The 23833-nt window shown below is 36.6% G+C and overlaps 1 protein-coding gene across 1 annotated transcript; it reads left to right on the top strand.

Annotated features, from left to right (window-relative positions):
* Nucleotides 1-1208: 1208 nt before the first annotated feature.
* On the top strand, nt 1209-22283 carry LOC141428755 (uncharacterized). The gene is made up of 6 exons (XM_074088764.1): nt 1209-1317; nt 6489-6661; nt 7750-7936; nt 11363-11502; nt 13357-13573; nt 15845-22283. The coding sequence occupies exons 1-6, from the start codon at nt 1209-1211 to the stop codon at nt 15928-15930; spliced, it is 912 nt and encodes a 303-aa protein (XP_073944865.1). The 3' UTR covers nt 15931-22283.
* The last annotated feature ends 1550 nt before the right edge of the window (nt 22284-23833 follow it).

Raw genomic sequence — 23833 nt, 5'->3', positions numbered from 1 at the left:
TTTGTTATACTAAATCACCAATACTAGCCTTTAGACGTTGCTTCGCTTGCGTAACCCATTTAATCTACCTGTTGAATTTAAATTCCCCAATTCGACTGACTTTATCTTGGACATTTCCATCCTTTACCAGTTTGTGTTGTCAGTGACGACCTATGGCTCTGGAAGTGGTCCTTGACTTTTTAGAGAGGCTCAGAATCATGCAACTAGCGATGGAGAGAGCTATAATAAATAATAATAATAATATTATTTAGCAAAACTCAAGGCTTCATAATACAAAACTAAGGCTTCATATTAACAATAACATTTTTAATTACATAATCACAATCAAAATCAAAATAAAGTAATTACATGTCCGAGTTAGTATAATATAGAGTTGCCTTACGTCTAGTGTTAGTATGCATTACTAACATATTGATATTACTCGGTGTCTTTGCGCGATAGAATTCGGAATACGGGAATTCTTCGAAGAGCTAAATTTACTGAAATAGCTGGAATAATATCTAAGTGGCAATAGGAAGGCCACTATGCTCGAAGAACAGGTAACCGTTGGGGGAGAAAAGTTTCTCGAGTGGTGACCACAATCTGGAAGACGAAGCGTCCCTCCACTAGGTGGCCCTCCACTAGGTGGCCTTCCACTAGGTGGCCTCCCACTAGGTAGACTCGCGCATGATGCGGCAACCGATGGATACAAATGGCTTGTTGTCCTTCTTTGTTCAACAGTGGACTACTTCCGACTGATAATGATTGTTTGTATGTATACTACATAAAACAACTTTCATTACCTTAAGAAGAACTTTATTGTGCATAAAACACAGAAGAAACAACAACAGAAACAACAATCAGAAACAGATGTACAAAGGATAGATTATAATTATGAACACTGAAATTTCAAGTCTTTAGACTTAGCGGTTGAAATTTTCGGGACTTAACGCCTACAACCCGCTCTGTTATATTGGGATAAGGAGTATAAATGTGTGCTTTTTACATCCAGCTTCCTTCATAGCAAATTACATCTAAATTAATCCAGCGGTTTTAGCGCGGAAGACTAATAAACACACAATACAATATCTATTCAACACCAACACATAGTAAGCAGTACAGGAAACACATAGAGATTTTCAAGGTAACACTCAGTAACACTCACAAACTTTCACATTTTTGATATCAATAGGATCTCTCATTGGTTTATTCGTCAATGCCATTATACCATGGCTCCCATAAAACCATTCCACGGCGCCAGCAGAGTGATAACCCCCCTTATTAGCCCTAAAACATTCTGGAAAAATTCCCTGTTTAGCTCCACAAAATATTTAATGGGTAAGCGACTTACGGAACTTTGCTGCCGTTCACGGGCCATTTCTCTTATAAAATATTCATATCCTTAAGTTACCTGCCTCGTAAATTACTTGACTTTTATGCGAGAGTAAGTCGTGTGATGGTGTATAAAACATCTTAAGGAATATCTTTGACGGCAATAAGTACGCTTAGCTCTAGTAAAAGGCGCCTTGACGTGTTAAAAACAGCCATATTTATTTACTACATGAATTTAATAAGTATCGAACTTATTGAACGGAATTAAAGAACTTAGAGCTAAAAACAATTACTTTTCTCGTTACGTTACGATAGCTCACGTCTATGCAACAAATTAGGATTCATACAGCTCTTCTACCTACAAACTGCAACAATAGACACAAATCCAGCTAATACTACCACTCTACTTTGGAACATTTCGAAGTCGACCAGAAATTCAGAGCTGCGAGCCCGTATTTGAACCCACGATCCTCTGCTTGAGAGGCCACAGGTCAAACTACAGGCCTAACGCTTGAATAAGTCTGTTCAGACTCATCTTTGGTTACCCATAATAACTTAACTATAACTTCAGTTGGGCGTCAGCCTTGCTATCGTCAATACATTTTAATTGAACAGGTCGCTTCAATGAGGGCTATCGCGTATGAATTCAACACTAGAGGCGCTAGTGTAGCGTGAGGTCTCCGAAATGTCAAATCTCATAGATTTTGGGTGAGCTACCCGGGTTTATTTATAATTAAAATAATTTTGTGAATATTTTGCAATATCTGAAATTAATTATGACAAATATGCGTTCCGGGGCAATGAATGTCTGTGTTTTGAGACAATTTTGTCTTTCAAAAACCTTTGTCCTCCCTTTTTTCCGAACAAACGGGGACTATGCAGCACTGTGGCATGCTCGATATCTTTTGGTTCGGTTTTAAGGTGTATTAAATATGATTTTAATCTAAACTTTGTTTTCACGCCCGTAATAACAGACTTTGAAAGCCATACTTAAAAACCTCACGCAACAGTGCGCCATCTAGTGAGACAAAAAACGATAGCCCTCATTAAAACGCACACGGGATTAGCAACCAAAGATGAGTTTGAACAGATTCAGTTAAGCGTTCGGCCTGTTAGGCCACTACAGCTAGTATCTCAGTTTTATCTAATAATTCTACGCGTCGTAAATGTGATTTTATTAAATGAAGTTTACTATAGTTTTTATTTCAGCACCTTAGCGTTTATCATAATGAAATTTCAACAAAATAATTCACCCGTTGTTAACGGCATTTCAAAGCATTGTCAAATTTCAACCACAATTTATGCAGCATATTATGCTAAGCATACGCTTTGTAGCGTCAGCGCTTGTGACGTCTATGAGCGAACTGAGCGCAGGTTAAGCGGTTTAGAGTCGTGAGAGATTTAAGACAGTTTAGTATATGCCTTTAAATTTAATGTTCGTTTGCATACTTAGGCCACGTAACTTGAAATTGGATTTCGAGCTAAGCCTTTGTTTATTCCACGGAAGTACAGCAAATCTTTTTGTCACGCCAAATGCTCGGGTTGGTCATGGAATGATGAGGAATCGGATTCGATTCCCTGTCCGCTACAATTCTATATTTTTCCATTTGTTTTTTTCCAGATGTTTTAGTTGCTGTTGTGGTATGAAAAAAAAAGTAATGGAACTATAAAATGGAATGAAAAGATAATTACAATTTATGTATAACAAACAGTTGGTCAATCATTATTTTTGCGTTTGCATCTCTATAACCTGATCAACCCCTCGACAGAGAGCTACGATGCCACGGACAGACAGACATGCAGACATTGTTGTCAAACCTTACAACACTAGGTACTCTTTTTGCGTCAGGGTTTAAAAAAGGCTTGTATTTAATTCAATATACTTCAATATCCAGTAATAATATTCGTCAAATTCACTTCTTTGCTACCAGGACAGCAGAAACGATAGCGGTTTCAATTCCACAGACAGAACACGGCTTGTTTGAATTGTAATTGTAATTGTAAACTAGCGTACCTAGCGGTGTTTGTTACTGTTTGCACCTCTGTGAGCCTGGTACATGCGGGTCAATGGGTGCAAATTTACCAGGAAATACCTGCCTGTTTAGACTCCGATAAATTATCCAACGAGCTAACTAGGTAGCTAGTTAAAGAGAGAGGAATAATATTACTATAGTCAATTCTAAGAGGGAGGTTTTTATTAAATATAATGACCCGGATAACTCACGTCTTAAATCGAGTTTAGCTCGACATGTTTCGGGCTAATCCGTAGCCCTTCGTCTTCGGAGCAACGCGACTCAGCGGCTGCTGCAACACGCGCACTGCGCGCCGCCGCTCTGCTCGCGCGATTTAAGACGTGAGTTATCCGGGTCATTATATTTAATATGAGTGAGTCTCACGGTAGTTTCTGGTTCAAAATTGCAAATCTTTAGGGAGGTTTTTGTTCTATAGTGGACGTATTCCAGCTGATGATGATGATGATGATGGTGATAGTGATGATGTTCTGGGTTGAAAGGGAGGAATTTGATAAAAAACTCTTACCACAATTTCAATTCAACTGTCACATGTGAACTTGGGCGAGTGACGCCTCAGGAGGTTAGTTTTAAAATGAGACAACTTGTAGTTTTAGTTAATGGAAAAGTTGGCTTTTCGTCTTGTGGTGTTTCGTCAGATAAATTACAAAAGCTAAAGCTTAGTTTACACCTGAGACCTTAGTTTAGCGTTTGTAACGTACTCGTACGTGCTCTCTTAGATACTAGTACAATATGATCCATAAGAGGTATAGCAACAATGAACATAAACATTAACTTATTACTTGTTTTAAATTTGTGTCTACTTGTGAGATCCTATAATTGGCTTTATTGATACTATAAAATAAGTTTACTCTGTAAATTAAAGCTGTTGGTTCTCCGAAAATAAATAAATAAATATATAAAATGGGTGAAAGTGGAACTAAACATTTCAGTACAAAATTTCATTCATACCGTAACAACTAGAGATATATGAGGGAGGCTTATCTATGTCAAACATGGGACGTCCTACGGCTGATATGATGATGATGATGATTATGGTTACCAGATAATATTACGTCACTATATATTAATTTAATTTATTTTATTTGGTGCATCAACAGCAAACCGTACAATTATAATGGGACTCGGACACTAAACAAAAAGCCAAGAACACATGTCCACAGTTATAAATTGCTTTGCTATTTCACGACTTAAAACTTTACTCGGTACAGAATGTCATTAAAAGATTTATGCTAAAATTCACATAAAACCAAAGCAAAGTTTTGATCAACATCACGAGTTTCCTTTATATGGCAAGTTATTAAAAGTGCACATTATTATCTCCCGTTGTTAGATTTGATTTTCCATTCGCAGACATCATCACAAAAACAATGTTATTAGAGCATCGCGAACGAAGCTGTCATAATAATAAATTGTAGACCGTAAAAGTTATAAATATAAGTATTTCATTCTAGAAATAGTACATTACCACAGACATTACTGTAGAGGCCAGGAAGTAGGGGCCTAGCGAGGCCGGATATGGATGCGAGGCCGGCAACCCCACGTTCTTCGTTGAACACGTTCACGTCTGTGGGGGAGGCCTATGTCCAACAGTGGACGTCCTATGGCTGAGATGATGATGATGATGATGAATAATAAATCTTTTACTACCGACTATGTGTACATTTTCACCTTGTTTTCCGTACATACATAACCATATTTACATTACCAGCACTAGAAGGAGTCGAATATGGAGATTTCGATAGTGTAATTGGTTACTTGTACTGTCAATTTAGGTCTGTCTAAAATTGGTTACAACGACGACCGAAGCGCGGAGTGTTAGGCGAAACGAGTGAAGCGAGTGCGCCGCAGCTGCGGCCGGCAAAGCGCAAGAACTTATTCAATTTAGGAAATAATGGGGCCACTACCAGAGCTGGTCATGCAAGATGGATATGAACGAAAAACAATGGAAATTTCCAATCATAAATTGAAGCTTGATTATAGTTTCAGAACAATACATAATAGCAAAATCTCTCTGAAACACTGCGTTGGTTTAACGAATAACACTATCGTAACTTTTTTATCGGTTTCACTCCATTTTCGCTCACAGTTAGCTTAGTCTAATCAGGACTCAACTCGCGAGTTCACACCCGACTGCATACTGAGAGTTCCTGTTTTTGTTCAGTACCTACCCCAAAGCTCTAATTAAAAACTTGTTCCCAAACTAATTTAGCATTGCACTTTGTTGCAGCGAATTCGTGTTTCGTTAATGAATTAAATATTAACTTTGGTGTGGTTTCTGAGCGTTTAGTGAATGCTGAGAGCTTTCTGATTTAACTTTGTTTTGTGGACGGTTATTATTTTTTTGGGGAAGTGTTGAAGCTCGTTGTCAACTTGACAGTCATGAAAGGATTTATAATAATAAACAAAATATAAAAATACTCCTGAAATTATTCATGGTTGATTTGATTACAGTAAACCATTTTCTACAGCGTATTGAAAGCAATCGATCACGCAAAAGCCTACGATGAAATTTTTAGAAATTTCCACGGGATTTTAATAAAATCCTGAAATTTTGGTTCAACTGCTGGATCTATGGTTTACGAGGGCGAACTAAACACTAGTTACTATTATTTTCAAAAATATTTTGATTCATATGCTGTAATCTAGTCCTTTACGTCTTTCTGTTGAAAAAATGTGCCTATTTCTTACCCCGAGTGGTGACCGCGAACCGGAAGGCGATACATTGGCAGCCTTCCCACTAGGTGGACTGACGACATCGTGACAGTTGCGGGCAACCGGTGGATGCAAGTGGCGAATTGTCGTTCAGTGTGGCGTTCTAAGGTAGAGGCCTTGGTTCAGCAGTGGACGTCTTCCAGCTGATGATGATGATGAATTTTCTCTCAATCTTTTTTTCCGTATCGCTTACGATTGTAGTATACAATAGAAAGAAATAAAGAAAGAAAGAAATATTTATTTTGGCTCCACGTAACACCTAAGACTAAGACTAAAACTAGCACTAAAACTATGTTACTTGGTGACACGGCAGGATACCAAAAAGGGTCTCCACTCAGCATGTGTTGCCGCACATTATGTGCAGTAACGCTGATTTTCTGTGGAGCCCAATAGAGAGTAATTGCATTGTATTGTATTGTATTCTTGTTTCAGTGATCGCCACGGCCCACAACATAACGTTCCTGGAGGTCCCCAGCTACGGAGACCCGCGGAGGAACGTGGACCTCACCTGTCACTATATCAACGACAAGGGGAACCCCCCCCTCCACTCAGTCAAGTGGTATCGCAACAACAATGAGATCTTCCGGTATATGCCAGGACAGCAGGTGAGATTTAGGGGCTGTTTCACCATCCATTGATTAGTGTTAACTGGCGGTTAGGTGTGATGCCGTCTCTATTTGTATTATTCGAATAGACGGCGACGGCTTCACATTTAACCGTCACTTAACACTAATTAATGGATGGTGAAACAGCCCCTTACTGAGATAACGGTTTTTTTGACGTGCTCGGTGACAACAGGTGTCTTTAAAGAAATGTCTTTAAAATTTGGATGACGTTTTCAAATTTTGCAGTAATTAGGGTTCCGTACCTCAAAAGGAAAAAATGGAACCCTTATAGGATCACGTTTTCCGTCTGTCTGTCTGTCAAGACTCTTTTTCTCAGGAACGCATGGAGGTATTAGGCTGAAATTCATATCGAATACTCAGGTCTACTGTCCTTTGGAGCTGTGAAAAAATTAAACTTCTAAGCCAACGCGATCAAAAGATACAGCCGTATATGCCCCAAATTTTCGACACTCGCAAGGGAATGAAAACCTACAGGGTACTTCCCGTGAACTCAGAATCTTGAAGTTTGGTACGAAGCAACGTCTTTAGCACAGATAAAGGAAATATTACGAAAAGCATACTTTTTTAGTTAAAATATTTTTATTTTTTTAATCATTTGTACGGAACCCTCGGTGCGCGAGTCCGACTCGCACTTGGCCGGTTTTATTACATAAAACTGACCCGTGATTGACCCCTATCTCACCTGATGAAGAGTGCAGATGTGGCCAAAGTATATCGTACAAGTTCAGTAACAGCCTATTCACTTAGCCTTGAATTTAAGATCCCTCGGTATTTACGCAAGACTATGAAGATAGATATCAAACAGACAGATACAAGGAAGTTAGGTTACGAATGTTTTCAAATGCTGTTTAAAATCTACCCGAGCCGCAGGTGAGGGTTGATTGTTAAGTTGAATATTTGTGAACTCTTTGTACAATCGATCATTTGGTCGCGGGTTTGTAAAAAAATATATACGAGGAACAGTGAATCTCCTTTCTGTCTTGATACTTATCGTGTCATAAGTATACAGCTACCTACATTATAGTTAAGGCTGCTATAGTGGTAGTAAGTATATTCTTTTTTTGTAGCCGGAAACTCGAACCTTCAACACAACAGCCGGAGGCGTAACACGCGGCGACTGCAACAAGCACAGTTGTTCTATCAGCGTGGTGTTGCCGAAGAAGTACAATACCAGGATATCATACATGTGTGAGGTGTCGACAGAAGGGCCGCGGTTCGCTGTGGTGAAGCAGACGAAAAATTTGACCGTTGCTGGTGAGTATCCTTTAGTTTATGCATGCCTGGTACTTATATTTGTTGGACTGAGAATGCATGCGGCTGATTTTTAAAGCCCATTTAGATATTGCGAGAGATATCGCTAGCTATTTCGAACCTGGACTTGCCCCTCTGAGTCTTTGGAAATTTAATTGTGAAATTACAGTTCAAAGATAGCAAAGAGAACTTGATAATAAAGTTCAAAGATAACGTATGAAAACTTAATAAGATCAAGCTTGCGAACTATTAAACTCGTCTCGTTTTACTCCTCTAAATGAACCAGGCTTGGGCGAGGCGTCGTATATCAAACGTCTTTCTTGAGAGAGGTCTCGGGACAGTGAGCGATTGTAGCTTGCATCACATGCATTCCCTGCTGAGATGCTTTTGTTTTACAGAGGTTTACTTGCTGCACTTAAGGATGTTTAATAATTTTACTGAAATATCGATTATACTGCAATGCCGCGTACAGTGTACTTGAAAATCAGATGCGGATATTTTGAGAATCGATTTAATTTATTTGCATCGTTGTTAATTAGTTTCAATTAAATAAAATAAAATAACAAGACCGGTCTGAGTGGAGAGCCTTGGGGGAGGCCTATGTCCAGCAGTGGACGTCTTTCGGCTGACATGATGATGATGATGATGATGATGAAAATGAAATAAAAATACAGTTAATGTTAATGCAAGGTGATTATTTTTGGACGGAATGGTATTTTTGTATGAAACAAAAAAAATACCACACAATACTTAAATAATTTATGTGTATAATTGATTCTTAAATTATTAATTACATACCCTGAAAATATCCGCACCTAATTTTCTAGCACTTTAAATAAGGCAAAACAGTGTGTTTACGACTGAACTGCCATCAATAAAATTCTGTTTAATATTTAACGTGTTTAAAAACAGGGTAATAAAACAGAATTATTAATGCTTTCAGTAATTTTATCCCAACGGTAGAAAAGTATTTTTTACAAATCATTTTACTTTGATAATTTTAAATGGAATATTCTGTGAAATATCAGTTATTAGGCAACCTCTATTTGTTTATTTTGAAATCTCTATTTGTTTTGTTTGAATAGACGGAGACGGCATCACATTTAACCGTCAGTTAACACTAATCAATGGATGGTGAAGCAGCCCCTTACTCTAATAAACTACATTTTAAACACACACAAACACACACACACACACAACACAAAACACACACACACACTCTTTCTAATTTGTAATAATACAACGATTTACGGAGTTCCCTGTATAACGGCTGCTATTTAGGTTTATGAATTTGATAGCCATTGATTTTAATGAGGCTATAAATGAGAACAGCCTGTAATTTAGAGGCAATTCCAGCCATAGAGTTTAGCTTGTCAGCATTTAATATGCTGCAGTATAAACTATTGCCAGCAGAGTCAGAATGTTGAGTCATCAAAATATTCTTACGACAAAATACATGCATAAATCATCCCACTTGCTCGTTTGCCATCCAGTCGAATAAAAAAAAATCCACATAGACGTAGATACTCGTAGAGGGTAATACTCAATAAAATAAGTGAATAAATATAAATCTATAACTGAATTAAGCAAAGCTTGTACTAGAACTGAGTTTCTGAATTTTACAATTTAATTATAAAATATATAATTTGAGTTTGCCTTAGAAATATAATTACCAAGTAGTCTCAATCAATAAACTAAGTCATGTGTCAAAGTTAACAAAAAAACTCATCCCCACTTTACGTCTATAGGAGGTACCCTAAAAAACTACTTTTCGGCGTGACTGATATGTATATTCATGCCAAATTAAAGCTTTCTAGTACTAACGCTCTCTTAGCATAGCCGCGGACAGACAGACAGACCGACGGACAGGCATGGCGAAACTATAAGGGTTCCTAGTTGACTACGGAACCGTAATAAAAAAAAACGGCCAAGAGAGTGTCGTACACGCCTAGGATAGGGTTCCGTAGCCATTACGAAAAAGTCTAATAATAATTTTCTAAGGATTTCGTATTGTGTACTGAATCTTCCAAGTTTAGGTATATTTTATACCCTAGGCTTATTTACTACCATTCTGATTTTTTTCAAATTTTTCCACCCAACAGTTTAGATTTTAGAGGGGGGGAACGGACTTTAAAGTTGAATATTTCGCAAACAGATTACTGAATAAAAAAATCGTCTTAGCAACCAATGTTTTTAAAAGACCTATCCAACGATACCCCACAATATAGGGTTAGTCGAGAAAAACAAATCACCCCCATTTTACGTCTATGGGAAGACCCCAAAAAAAGTTATTTTTCTTTTTTTATTGTACCACTGTCGGCGTGACGTATGTCTATTCATGTGAACTTACAGCTTTCTAGTATATATCTTTCTAGATAGACGGACAGACATGGCGAAACTATAAGGGTTCCTATACTCCGTTTAATTTAAGGTTTGAATTAACAGTCAAATTGTAACACGTTTCTCGATATTTCGAACACAAAAAGACTAAAAATACCTACATGTACATTTATAAGCGTTATTATGTTTTTATTCTAGAAGTTCACACAATTTTAAATAGTTCCGTTGTTTCATTTAAAAACGTGTGCAAATTTTACTGTTAAGTTTCCAATGTAAAAATAAATGGAGTATAGTTGACTACGAAACCCTGAAAAAGACGGTGTATATGCGAATAAATGAAGGTTTTACATTCTGTTTCAAATTATCGTAGATTCCTCTTCTTCTTCTTAAATTTAAGAGCTACGCTCTTGTCGCTGGAGTAACCAATCCGCACGGTCTTCGGCCAGCTGTTTGACTACTGTTTGCTTAAAGGTCTCTAACCACTACACTGTGTCATGCCATGACCGTAATAGGACGTCTCAGGAACGAAATGTCAAACGCATACATGACATGCGACGGCGACGGTTGGTTACGAAACGTGCTAGTGGGCATAGTCATACTTTTCGATACAAAGAATATATATTTTTGACTGACACTTGCTATAGGGCATATTAGGCAAAGCTCTGCGCAGGAGGCGACACTGGCGCAAACCCATGATAATGTCAGTTCTCTTTAGATTTCGTCGCTATGACAGATCATGACCAAAGTACCTTTAAAAATCATGATATATTTATCACGATTTTTTTGACGACCAGATGGCCTAGGTAGTGGTTAGAGAACCTGACTACGAAGCTTGAGGTCCCGGGTTCGATTCCCGTGTCGAGGCAGATATTTGTATGAAAAATACGAATGTTTGTTTTCGGGTCTTGGGTGTTTAATATGTATCTATCTATATAATGGCATTTAAGATACGCAAAAAACTGTTTACGGCTTTGTGCTAGTGCTGCACTCTGACGGCAGAAAATTGCAGTAATATTCCCTATTACAGTATGATATGTTGTAGAGGGTAGAGACCTTTAGATTCCACTAAAGCCCATTATTTGTTCACAGTGGCTCTGAACCAGGATCCGGTTATAACTGGTTTGCCCAGCAGCGTGTCTTTTGGGGAAGACGTGCTGGTCAACTGCACGACCGCGCCAGCCATGCCACCTGCCAACATCGTGTGGTACGTCGACGGGAAGCGTGAGAGGGTAACTTGTTTTATTACTCACTAGTGTTTACCCGCAGATTAGTTAGTGTATAGTTAGTGTTTAGTTTTGTAACTAAAGGACCCCATACGTCCCGGTATTATTATTATTATTATTTTGTAATTCTCTAGTTTTTAATTATTTTATTTATAATTATTTTAATTTGAAAAAATGACTTTCTGCCAAGTTTCTTGCGGCGCATTTTTCTTGGCAAGGATAGTCTTTCCGAAAGCGCTGGTAGTTTCAAAAATGACGTGTAAAAGTGCCCATTGCGGCCTATTTACTGAATAAATGATTTGAATTTGAATTTTTAGATTCGCACACACGTAAATCGTTAGATCCCGCAGCCGAATCAAAATTTCGGGATTTCCGAAAGTTCCCGTGGGAATTCCCGAAAATTAAATCGTGGTTTCATTGACGTTACTTACATTAAAAACATGTCAAAATTTAATGACTAGCGGGTGTTGTTTCGAAATTTTATCCCAATCGTTTTATTCCAGATTTCCAGCTATCTACATACCAAATTTCAACCAAATCCGTTAAGCCGTTTCAGCGTGAAGGAGTAGCAAACATACTCACTCACTCATAAACTTTCGCATTTATAATATTAGGAGGATCACCGGTGATCGCCAATCCGGTTGCCACTAAAGCCGAATGACCTCAATGATTAAACAAGTGCGTGTCGGACACGCCCAACATAGGGTTCCGTAGCCATTACGAAGAAAATCAAGTAATATTATGTGCGTTATAACACAATGAAATCACTTACTACAGTCTTACCCACTTATTCATAAACGACAATCAAACCTATTTTAGTTGAAATGCCGCTAAAATTCGCCTTATCTGTCACTTCGACATTTGTATTTGATAGAAAGGGACAAAGCATTTGTTAGTTAACATAGGCTTGTTAAGTTTTATGAATAAGGGGGTTAAAATCTATAAATTACCAGAAAAAGAGCGTATCTTCACGGCACTTACGTCCTTTTGTTGAGAAGCGCAGTTTTTCGGCAATAACTCAAAAACGGTATATCCGATCATGTTGAAACTAATTTTCGTGGAAAGTATTTATTAAGCGTTACCTTTCCATGAACTAAAATAATTTCCTTGCTCACCCGCGACCTTACGATAGCTAAGCTTATGCAAAGTTGAAGGCGGTATTAATAAATTGTGGGTAGTTTTGTTTTGTTTCATAAAATATATGTGGGTACTTGGGAGTTACAGTGACAAATTAAAACGGTGGTTGTGGTTCATTAGTCTAACAACTGGTAGCATGGTGTACAGTTGTGTTGCTGAAGATGAGCTCTGATTGAGTTCGAAACGCGTTAGTGTAGTGTGATGGTGGTGATAGATGTGTGGTAAAAGGTTGTCGTGTCGGTAGAAAAGATGCAATGCACTATTTAAATTTATTTACAATTAGATATATGTACAACAAATAAAATATTTAACACAAATTTGTATGAGGTTTTCTCTTGCTAGGAGATCGGACAGCTCTGTTGATTTTCGGTTGCTGCACAACCGTCCGCTGCATCGCGCAGGCGCGCTCTTGTTGTTCGAACGGTGAAGCAGGCCGCCACAGATGGGTTTGTGTGATTTTTGTGTGTTCTTACAGTATGGAGGTGGAGGAACTGCATGAACATGCGTATCTTGCATAAACGTAGCTATGATAAGGTCGCGGGAGAGCAAAGCTATTGTTTTAGTTCATTGACATTGACCTCCGCAAAGTGACGCCTGATGCAATAAATTATATAAAGAATATAGGGTACGATAAAAGGTTCTAGTTGACATGGACCTGGGCAAAATAACGCCTCTTAATAATTAATCAATCAGAACCTTACTTAAAAATATCTCTTCCGCCAGTTCGAGCCCTGGGTCGTGGACAACACAGAGGTCACGGAGGCCGATTCCGACGGCTTGCGGCGGAGCTGGCGACCCCTCAAGATCAAGATCACGAGCGGCCGCTTCGTGTCCCTCCGTTGCGAAGCCATGCAGCCCACCCACCCGCCGTATATGCGCTCAACCAATGCGAGCCTCACCGTCGCTCGGTCGCCGCACTTGGGGATGTTCACCGCTTCAGGTTATATATCATCATTATCATACTCAATGATATGCGGACCCCTCAAGATCAAGGTCATGAGCGGCCGCTTCGTGTCCTTCCGCTGCGAAGCCACGCAGGCCACCCACCCGCCATATGTGCGCTCAACCAAAGCGAGCCTCACCCACCATAGCTCGGTCACCGCACTTGGGGATGTTCACTGCTTCTATAACACCCATATATGTTTGAAGCCTATGTCTGTTGGTGTGTCTCTGGCATTATAGTTCTCAAACGAATAGGCCGATTTTGTTACGGTTTTTTCACGTGAAAGGGAATTTCTTTGTAATGGTTTTTAACTAAGTTTCATTATCAGTTAAGTCGTTTTTAAGATAGCAAACTTTGAAGTCGGGAATTTTTCAAATTTGTTGTACATTTTATTGACTGTATTTGAATTGTCATACTAGGTATATTTCCATACTAAATTTCAAGTCGATGCCACCAAACCGTTGAGGGGTTCCGTCCTGCAGAGACGATCCTGGCCAGTCCACCAGAATGTCACTACCATCACCGTATCATCATCGTATTGTATTGGTACCAGATTTATAAGATTAACTTCCAGTTTTTTTTTATTCGACTGGATGGCAAACGAGCAAGTGAGTCTCCTGATGGTAAGAGATCACCACCCCCAACCTAGAAGCCTAAGATGGGATACCTCAAGTGCCAGTAATTTCACCGGCTGTCTTACTCTCCACGCCGAAACACAACAGTGCAAGCACTACTGCTTCACGGCAGGATTAGATTTATACGCAAGTATGCCAAGGATACCTCAAGTGACCGGCTGTCTTACTCTCCACGCCGAAACACAATAGTGCAAGCACTACTGCTTCACGGCAGGATTAGATTTATACGCAAGTATGCCAAATTTCAAGTCAATGCGACCACTGAAAGTGGGTTAAATTCAACTTGCAGGATTTGGCCCGCACATGCGGACATACATTGCAAGCCAAATAAAAGCTTGTTAAATAGGTTCCGAGTGACGCTAAAGAGCTCGCCTAAACCAGACAAAATCCAATCAAACATTCCCACGTGATACCACGATTAACCGTATTACATCTGTCATAATTCATTTTTCCTTTACCTCATTAAGTATACCACGCCATCCCTCTGCTGTCCGCTGCCATACTCTCCCCGCTCAATTATCATTTCTACATCATCAATCACGAGCAGATCGGCCGTAGTTCCGAACGTTTTACCAACTTTTTGACCGAATGCCTGTATTAAATAAGAATATTTATACGAGTCTTCGGCAACTCAATGGCCGTATTGAAAGTAATATGTTAGCTGTCACGATAAATACATGATGCGATAAAAAATTAGTAACATTTATAAAGGGTGTTAAATGAGGAGAATTGAGGTATAAAGTGGTTTGATTGGTAACAATATACATTTTGCACTATGATCAAATTAATAAAATAACGCCATTGCTTAGCACGTGGACGTTAGAACGTCAAGATAATCCACTAGAAATCAATTAGTATATAATACTAGTAATTAGTAAAACATTTTACTGTTGTTTTGTCATTCGACCTCTAAATAACACTAATGAGGGCTATCGTTTTTTGTCTCACTAGATGGCGCACTGTTGCGTGAGGTTTTTAAGTATGGTTTTGAAAGTCTGTTATTACGGGCGTGAAAACAAAGTTTAGATTAAAATCATATTTAATACACCTTAAAACCGTACCATATAAATATCGAGCATGCCACAGTGTTGCATAGTCCCTGTTTTGTTCGGAAAAAAGGGAGGACAAAGGTTTCCGAAAGACAAAACTGTCTCAAAACACAGACATTCATTTCCCCGGAACGCATATTTGCCATAATTAATTTCAGATATTGCAAAATATTCACAAAATTATTCTAATTATAAATAAACCCGCGTAGCTTACCCAAAAACTATGAGATTTGACATTTCGGAGACCTCACGCTACACTAGCGCCTCTAGCGGCGAATTCATTCGCGATAGCCCTCATTGTCAAGTTAACCAATCTGCCCACTAACCATAAAAGTTAAAAGGTGATATAACTCCAGTCATGTCACTTTTAACACCTTTAAAGCTTAACCAAACGAAGGTTTCTTAACAGGAAAATAATATCGCTAGATGGCGTTAGTACCGAGAGGTAAGTTTGATGTTACAGTCTTGCTTGCGATTGGCTCTTTTCAACCAATCACAAACGTGACGCAAAGTTGTCAAACGGACCTCGCGATGCTAGCGCCATCTAGTATGTCACAGCTTATTGATTATCGCTTTGTCCACAGGCTCGAGCAACGCGAAGGCTGTGCTAATACCAGTAATCTGCGCTGCAGTGCATATATTTTCTAAAAGTGCCTTGAGTGATGTATAGCTTAGGTGTATTCTGAAATAAATCATCGAGTTACTTTAAGGGTCAATTGCAGCTTTTAAAACCCAAAAAATATGAGTTAATCGATTTTTTTGGGTCATGTGACATAAGGTTTAGTTAATTTTTTAATTTTGTGGTGTTCAATGGAATTAATTAAACATCTGGTCTAAAAAATAATTATAATTCAATGCAATAACTTACCGCACTTCTAGATCAAAAATGTATCAACTGAAAATAATATCTCATTTTAATTTAGACTTAATTTAGTTACATATTATTAGTAGATTATTTTGAGTTGAGATCTAGGAGTGAGTTAAATTTTCTTTTATCTACACCCATATATCATAAGTCCTCTATAATGCGTTAAAAAGCCGTTGGCAATAACCAGAATTAAACAACCGATTGTACTATGACAGCTTTCTTGTCTGGGTAGTAGTAACAGCAGTAACGTTATAACGTTTTAAACTTTCGTGATTTTCACTCATAGTCAAAATGCCACCAACGGGACTTACCACGCTAACACACACGAGTAATATTTACCTCGACGTTTCGGCAACATAACATAACGTAACGTAACGTAATTTTCATTTCATTACAGTATCAAATATAGTACTGTAATGGGTTTCAAATTTGGAATAGCTCTTAAAGTCAACACAATTTAAATGGGGCTCTATTCTGGTATCCAAAGAAACAACATTTTCTCGATACGAAATGTCACTTTGGTATGTTTTAAAATACATATCGCACAACAATTTGATCTTGAGTGATATAAGAATAAGGACTTACTGATTTGTCTGTGTCTTGAAAAAAACATTCGTGACAGAGACTTGTCTTGCCGCCATGACTGTTGTCATTTCGTTTGTTGTTTCTTTTGCTGTATTGTTGTTTAAAGTTTATAAAAAAATCCTGTGTATTTATTAAGATAACACCTATAAATATGTTACTGGTAGAACAACTCAGTAATGCAATGCAGGTCATTTGTCATCAGTCAAAGTCAAAATTCAATTTAGGCATCGGTTTCTGAACCCATCATAGAGTACTTATTATATGTGTGTAGATAAAATATTGTATGCAACTGTACGTAATTAGTACTTAAAACACTCATGTGATCATTTTATGAAACTCGGCTTCGCTTCGTTTCATAAAACCACACTCGTGTTTTAGGGATCCTATTACGTAACAGTTGCATAAACTACTATTTTAAACGCTGAATTATGTTATTTGGAAAGTAACCATAACTAAAACTCGTAAGCTCAGCAGTTCCATACACAAAATATAGATTTATTTTTTTGGGCAAACAATAGTAAATATTGTCCATACAAAATTCAGCTTGCGCACACTTTTAAATACCTATATGAATTCCCGCTTTAATTCTGTTAACAATGTGTTTATAGTTAATTAATTGTTAAAGCGATAAGACCTACAAAGTGTGCAGATGCACATAACCGATTTAAAATTGTGGTTCATTAATTGTGGTAACCGATATACGAGGTCCGTGGTTAGCCTGTTATTGATATTTTTATTTAAAATATCGGATACACCATAAATAAATTAGATATTTTAAACCGATTTTATAATCCGAAATTTAAAAGGTTGTAAACCACTGCATTGTTACTAGGTTCGGGTGAATGCCCTCCCCGTTGCTCATTATAATTGCCCTGTCACAATCCTTGCTCGGTCAGGATCAGGGGTAGCAAACAATAGGCTCAAAACAAAGGAGATTAAAAGATTTTATCTAATTAAGCGTATTATGTTTCATAGAAAATTATAAGCAAAACGTGAATTAACTTTGGTATTAATTATGATATTAAAGTAAGTTATAATATAATTTTGTGTTTGAAGCTGGAATTGCACCCGTTACAAGTTTAAAATAAACCAGTACTGCATTGTGTGTATAATATGATAATTAAATAAAATAATGTATTGCTTTCGAATATTTTTTGTGTCGAAGATTTTTTTACCATAAATAAGGCTCTTCCACACTTGTATTATTTGTACGTATACAATTAAAGTATTTTTTCATTTCCGTTAATTTTAAGAAAATTCAATGTCAAATGAAAACACTAGTGGCCTAACTTTTACTTTTTAGAAGACAATCAAGAATTAAGATAATTAATTATGTGCAATATAAAACAGTTAAAGTGATTTTTATTCAGATATATTCAGCCAAAAAAAAACTTTTTATATCTATTGTATTATGTGTTTTATAATTTGACATTAGCAATTACTGTAAAGTTATAATATGTATTTTGTATGAAAACATACATATTAAAAGTTAACAACCAAGTACTTCCTAGAGGTATTAATGAACTGAGCTGTCTGTTGAAGTTACCAAACATAAAGAAAGACACGATGTATATATAACTCCATCGCGTGATACGACCACGTAAACAGAGTACAGTCGAAAATATTTTTTCATCACACTTGCTCGTAAACAGTGTCATAACATGCAGGCTACCTTGGTTGCAATATAGAAACTCTTCACAAAATTTTTATGGCAACATTGCCTTTGATTTTATGATTTAAATTCGGCTTTTGTTTTTTTTTTAATAGTAGATTATTAATTTATTTCATTTCGGCACAGTTGCATGCGCCATGATCACGAGACGACTAGAAATATAGAGCTTCTCTAAAAGCAAGGTACGCGGAACAAAACCCGAATTTAAATCATAAAAATTATTAACGACCGCTATAGTCAAAACATTGTATTGCATTTGATGACACGGAAACTCACTATGATGCTTATTGAGAAAGTTCTACGACAGAAAAGAATCAAATGGCTGGATAATTTCGTATTATGCGATTTGAAATCGCACGACAGAGATAACGTTACGTCAAAATTATACAGGTTGTGGACAGAGCCACATAAATTAGAATATGGCTCAAGATTTTGCAAGGGATTGTCATTGATGTTATGACCGTTAAAACAGTATTCAAAGCACTATGCAGTACTGCCCCAGTCGATTATAATTTTAATAAGGAAATATATGATAAAATCAATTTATTATATAAATATAGCAAGCACTGAATTTGAATGTTCTAGGTCACATAAATTTGTAATTATTTACATATGTTGGGGGAGCTAAAATAAACAAATGTGTCTAAATTAAATAAATGTATGTAAAGTCTAAAAATTACGTGTAAATTGTTGTTAAATTCTTTCGGCATTCCTTCAATGTAAATGTTATTATTGTTTTATAAGTAAATGTAAGAATAACGCTCGTTATTTGTATTAAAATTAATTTAATTTACGAATATATTTAAGCTGCCGAATTTGTTAAGGACATTGTAGGTAATTAAATGTGGGTAAAAAAAAACATTCGCATCAATCCCTCTGTTACATTATCAAAAAATATTAAACCCTATTTTTTTTCTCCTGTCAATGCAGTAATAAAAATGCAAAGATTAAGCGCGCCAAACTTTGAAAATGGGAGCCCGTCACGTCACGTTACGTCAAGGCGTGACATCACCCGGAACTTTAGGACGATGTATCTTCATAATTTCATTATTTGATTGATAAATGAAAATGACATGTCCAATTTTTTCTTAATAATATAACTGATGAAACATTTATTTTAAGAATTTAACCTACTATGTAAAATCAAAGGAAAAGCCTTATTAAGTTTTTGAATTATAGTTAGATAAATAATATAAATATGTATTGACATGAAAAGTGTGACGGTTGCATAAAATGCTCTATGTCTTTATTTTTTGAAGAATACGGCAGCTTAATATGTAACATAAATATATGTTAAATAATTGAGTATAAGACACCATGAAAAAATGTTATTGCAATACAAAATATGGGTTTAACAACTCATAAAAAATAAATCTATTGATGGAGGGTGTCAAATTCTCTATTTCGGACAAGTTTCCGTAACAATAGTGGATTTTTTTGCTTCTGAAAATCAGTAATCTTTGTAACGGCTGAATTCAAATTTTCAGCTAGTATTTGGGTTAGTTTGAGTTAGTTTACCGCTTCAAAGGTAAGTATTAACTACATTTTCAGTCTAATTTGACCATCTGCTGTAATATTTTGAATTACTTTTAGTAGACTATGTAAGAATATGACACAGTCGCCACGTTATTCTCTATGCAGTGCCAAACAGTTGCCAAAGTGGTAGTAAAACGCTCCGAAACATACATAATTACTGGAACACCATCATTTAAGTATTTTAAAAAACAAACATTTATGTATCAACTTGTAAAAAATATTTTTATTTTACTCCTCAGAATCAAACAAATCTCATTATTGTTATCGGTTCTTGACGTTCTATTTTATTTTAGTTTTGTAAGAATATGTTTTGTGAAATTTTAATCTTCGTAGCTTATTAAAAACTTAGTGAATTCAGTCTGTATTGTTAAGATGTTTTTAAAAGTTTAAATTTTTTTTTTTTAAGTTTCTGACAATGGTTGTTGTACATTCACGAAATAAAGTAGCTTTGAACTACTCTAAAAATAAATGGTTCTTATAAAGAACGCTACCTTAACGATCTGCAAAGCTTTACATAAACTAAATGGCAAAGAAAATAATTAGGTTTTATGTAAGAACGAGGATTAGCAACATAATTAATTTACTGTAACAATATTCACAATACTCCAAAAAGTAAACTGAATAAAAGTTGGATGTGATGATAAAGGTAAACTGAAACTATATTTGATTTCTATTTGCAAAATGTATGTAAACTACGAAATGTAATTGGTGTTTGCTGTACTACCTTTTTCATAGTATTCCTATTTCAAAAATTAATTAACAAACAGTAAGATCCTTTCTGGCACGTATCTGAATATCGAAAATTGAAATATCTATAGCTAAAATATTGACGGTCAAAATATCGAACCTAACCTAACCTACTTAACCTACGCTACTTTGGATATTTTGCCCGTCAATATTTTAGCTATAGATATTTCAATTTTCGATATTCAAATACGTCCCCATCTTTTCACACCAAATGTTACACTGATTTCTTTGATGCGTTAAAAGCTGGCTCAAAATTATAGTGCCATTATTTTTCTACATAACTAAAATATTTTAACTTATTTTATAGATTATATCCGTCTTAAATGACAGACTGTATTCACTAATGTCACTTCTGTCATGCCAAATCTATACTCGACATAATATACGTGTACATACTTATTAAATATAAGTCATTAAAATGTCTTAATTAAAGTAAATTGAAGTTTTCAAATTCCTTTTTTATCATCTTGGAGAGATAAGTGACTAAAAATTGTATCAAAAACATAATAAAAAGAGTCTATACCTAGTAAATAAATGTAGTGAAGTTCATATTTTATTCAGTTCAGAAATAGCTCAAGTTTTGCCAACAGCTGTAGAACTATTTTTGTAAAATAAATTTGAAATTACGGCTGTTTGCCTAGCGTTCAATTTGACACATTTTCTATCTTAGCCATCAACATCTATGTATCGACTGCATGTCTCTTACATCAAAACGGCGCATAAAATTTGTTCACAGCGCGTATTTGTGAACCTTTACTATAGGTTGTTGACGTCTGTGACGTGGGCTGTCAAAGTAATATGGATGATCGATGCGCCACGCGTTTTTTTCCAAGCAGCCAGCTAGTGCCGTAAGGTAACATAGATGTCAATGATCTTAGCAGATACTTAACACATCCAGTCGTCATTCAAAATTTTGCAGAAAATTGAACGCTCACGAGCATTCGTGGTACCTACCTACCAAACTTTTGATTGACAACCGATAGCGGGATTTAATATATTTAGTTCTATTTAAACTATCTCGTGATTAGCAAAGACAAAATAAAGTAAATCTTAATACTAATCTTTTCGTTTATAAATCGCATTTCGTTTATAAAACTTACAAATGAATCACAACCAAATTTGGATGTGTTCTCGGTTTTATTGTGATTTGCCTAATATATAAAAACAAAAATTGATAACTCACGTCTTAAATAGAGTTTAGCTAGACTTCATTTGGGCTAATTCGTAGCCGCTGAGTCGCGTTGCTCCTAGGAGGAAAGGCTACGATTTAGCCCGAAACATGTCGAGCTAAACTCGATTTAAGACGTGAGTTATCCGCTACAGTATCATTTAATATGAGTGAGACTCACGGTAGTTTAATGTTAAAACTAAATAATTATCTCGAAACATATTTATTTAAATAAATATCACTATCTCTCCCGGCCTAAGACATTGTGTTTTGTATCTAGAGTTAATTTTTTATCGTGATAATGTCACAGTTTAAGAGTCAATTTCAAGCACTATCAAAATGTTCTGTGATACATGTGTTTATTAGTTCGTATTATGTGAATGTATGATATTATTTATCATTGGGTGTCAAAGTCTTAATGGCGATAAATAAACGTACTTAAACAGGTTCGGTAGTTTTATTTTAGTTGGTTAATTATTCTAGCCTCCAACCGAAGCAACTGGAGATCTATGGGGGAGGACTATGTCCAACAGTAGATGTCGTATAGCTGAAAATATTATGATGATGATGATGAATGACTCAAGAACAAGTATTCCAACTTTAGCTTTACTTATTAGCTTCTCATCATCATTAGACAAATTATAATCTGTATCATCATTAGCCGAAAGACGTTCACTGTTGAAAAAAGGCCTCTCTCTCTTAAAACGCTACAATGAACTTGTATTCACTTGGTTACCTACTCGTCCTCGTAGCCATATCGTGTCTACATTCCTGTCCATTGGTGGTGTAGGGGTTATAGGCCGCAGCACGGATTGCTCAGGACCTGGGTTCGATTCCCAGCGCTGGTCTCTTTTTCTGGTTTTTCTGTGCATGCATGTCTCAGTTTGTATTTTCGATATGGTTTCTAGGGTTACCCTTAAAAGTAACAAATATGGAGTTGAAATAAAAAATACAAAAAAACTCCAAAAAGCCAATCATAACTTATCATTTTGTTGCTAAATAAATATTACAAATCAGTTGTATTCACTATTGCATCATCTGAACTAACGTCATAATAACGTCATATTTATTTAACGTTTGGGCTCCACAGAAAACCAGCGTTACTGCACATAATGTGCGGCAACACATGCTGAGTGGAGACCCTTTTTGGTATCCTGCCGTGTCACCTAGTAACATAGTTTTAGTGCTAGTTCTAGTCTTAGTTTTAGGTGGTACATTTTGGAGCCAAAATAAACTTTTCTTTCTTTCTTTCTATAATGCTCTTAAATTGTGGAAAACCCAAATTTGCTAAGCTCAAGCATACCAAGTACCAACCGAACACGATTTCCGCCGGACCAAAATAGCCGGACGGTTCCCCCGAGACACAGCCAAGAACTAAGAAATTGTGACCGGACAATAGACAAGAATGAGTCACTTTGTCCGAAATGGCTCAAGGGAGACTGCTCACTTTTAGGTTTGTTTAATTTCAGTACTTATAAGTTTTCCTGTCGTAAAAGCCTCGAATCGTTTGAGTTAGGTTATTTAATACTAAAGAAACAGTTTACGCTACGCACCGATATTGTTGCCAATAGTAGCCTACCCAACGAAGACCAAAAACTGCCCTACCATCAAGTAATATTATGTGCGTTACAATTAAAGCAGTTACTACAGTCTTAAAATCTATTACCCGAAAAAGAGCGTATCTTCACGGCACTTACGTCCTTTTGTTGAGAAGCGCAGTTAATCGGCAATAACTCAAAAACGGTATATCCGATCATGTTGAAACCAATTTTCGTTGAAAGTATTTATTAAGCGTTACCTCTCCATATTTTCTGGACAAACGGTTTACAAGATGGGGGGGGGTTCACAATTTTTGCTACTTTGGGAGCGATTTATTCCGGAAATCTTCACTTAATCAAAAAAGTGTTTTGAGAAACCTTCCATCCATCCATCCATCCCAGCCTATATACGTCCTACTGCTGGGCAGAGGCCTCCTCTCAGAACAAGAGGGCCATAGT

The sequence above is a fragment of the Choristoneura fumiferana genome, chromosome 6 (assembly GCF_025370935.1).
Source record: "Choristoneura fumiferana chromosome 6, NRCan_CFum_1, whole genome shotgun sequence".
Taxonomy (NCBI): Eukaryota; Metazoa; Arthropoda; class Insecta; order Lepidoptera; family Tortricidae; genus Choristoneura; species Choristoneura fumiferana.
This window is presented reverse-complemented; position numbering and strand designations above follow the sequence as displayed.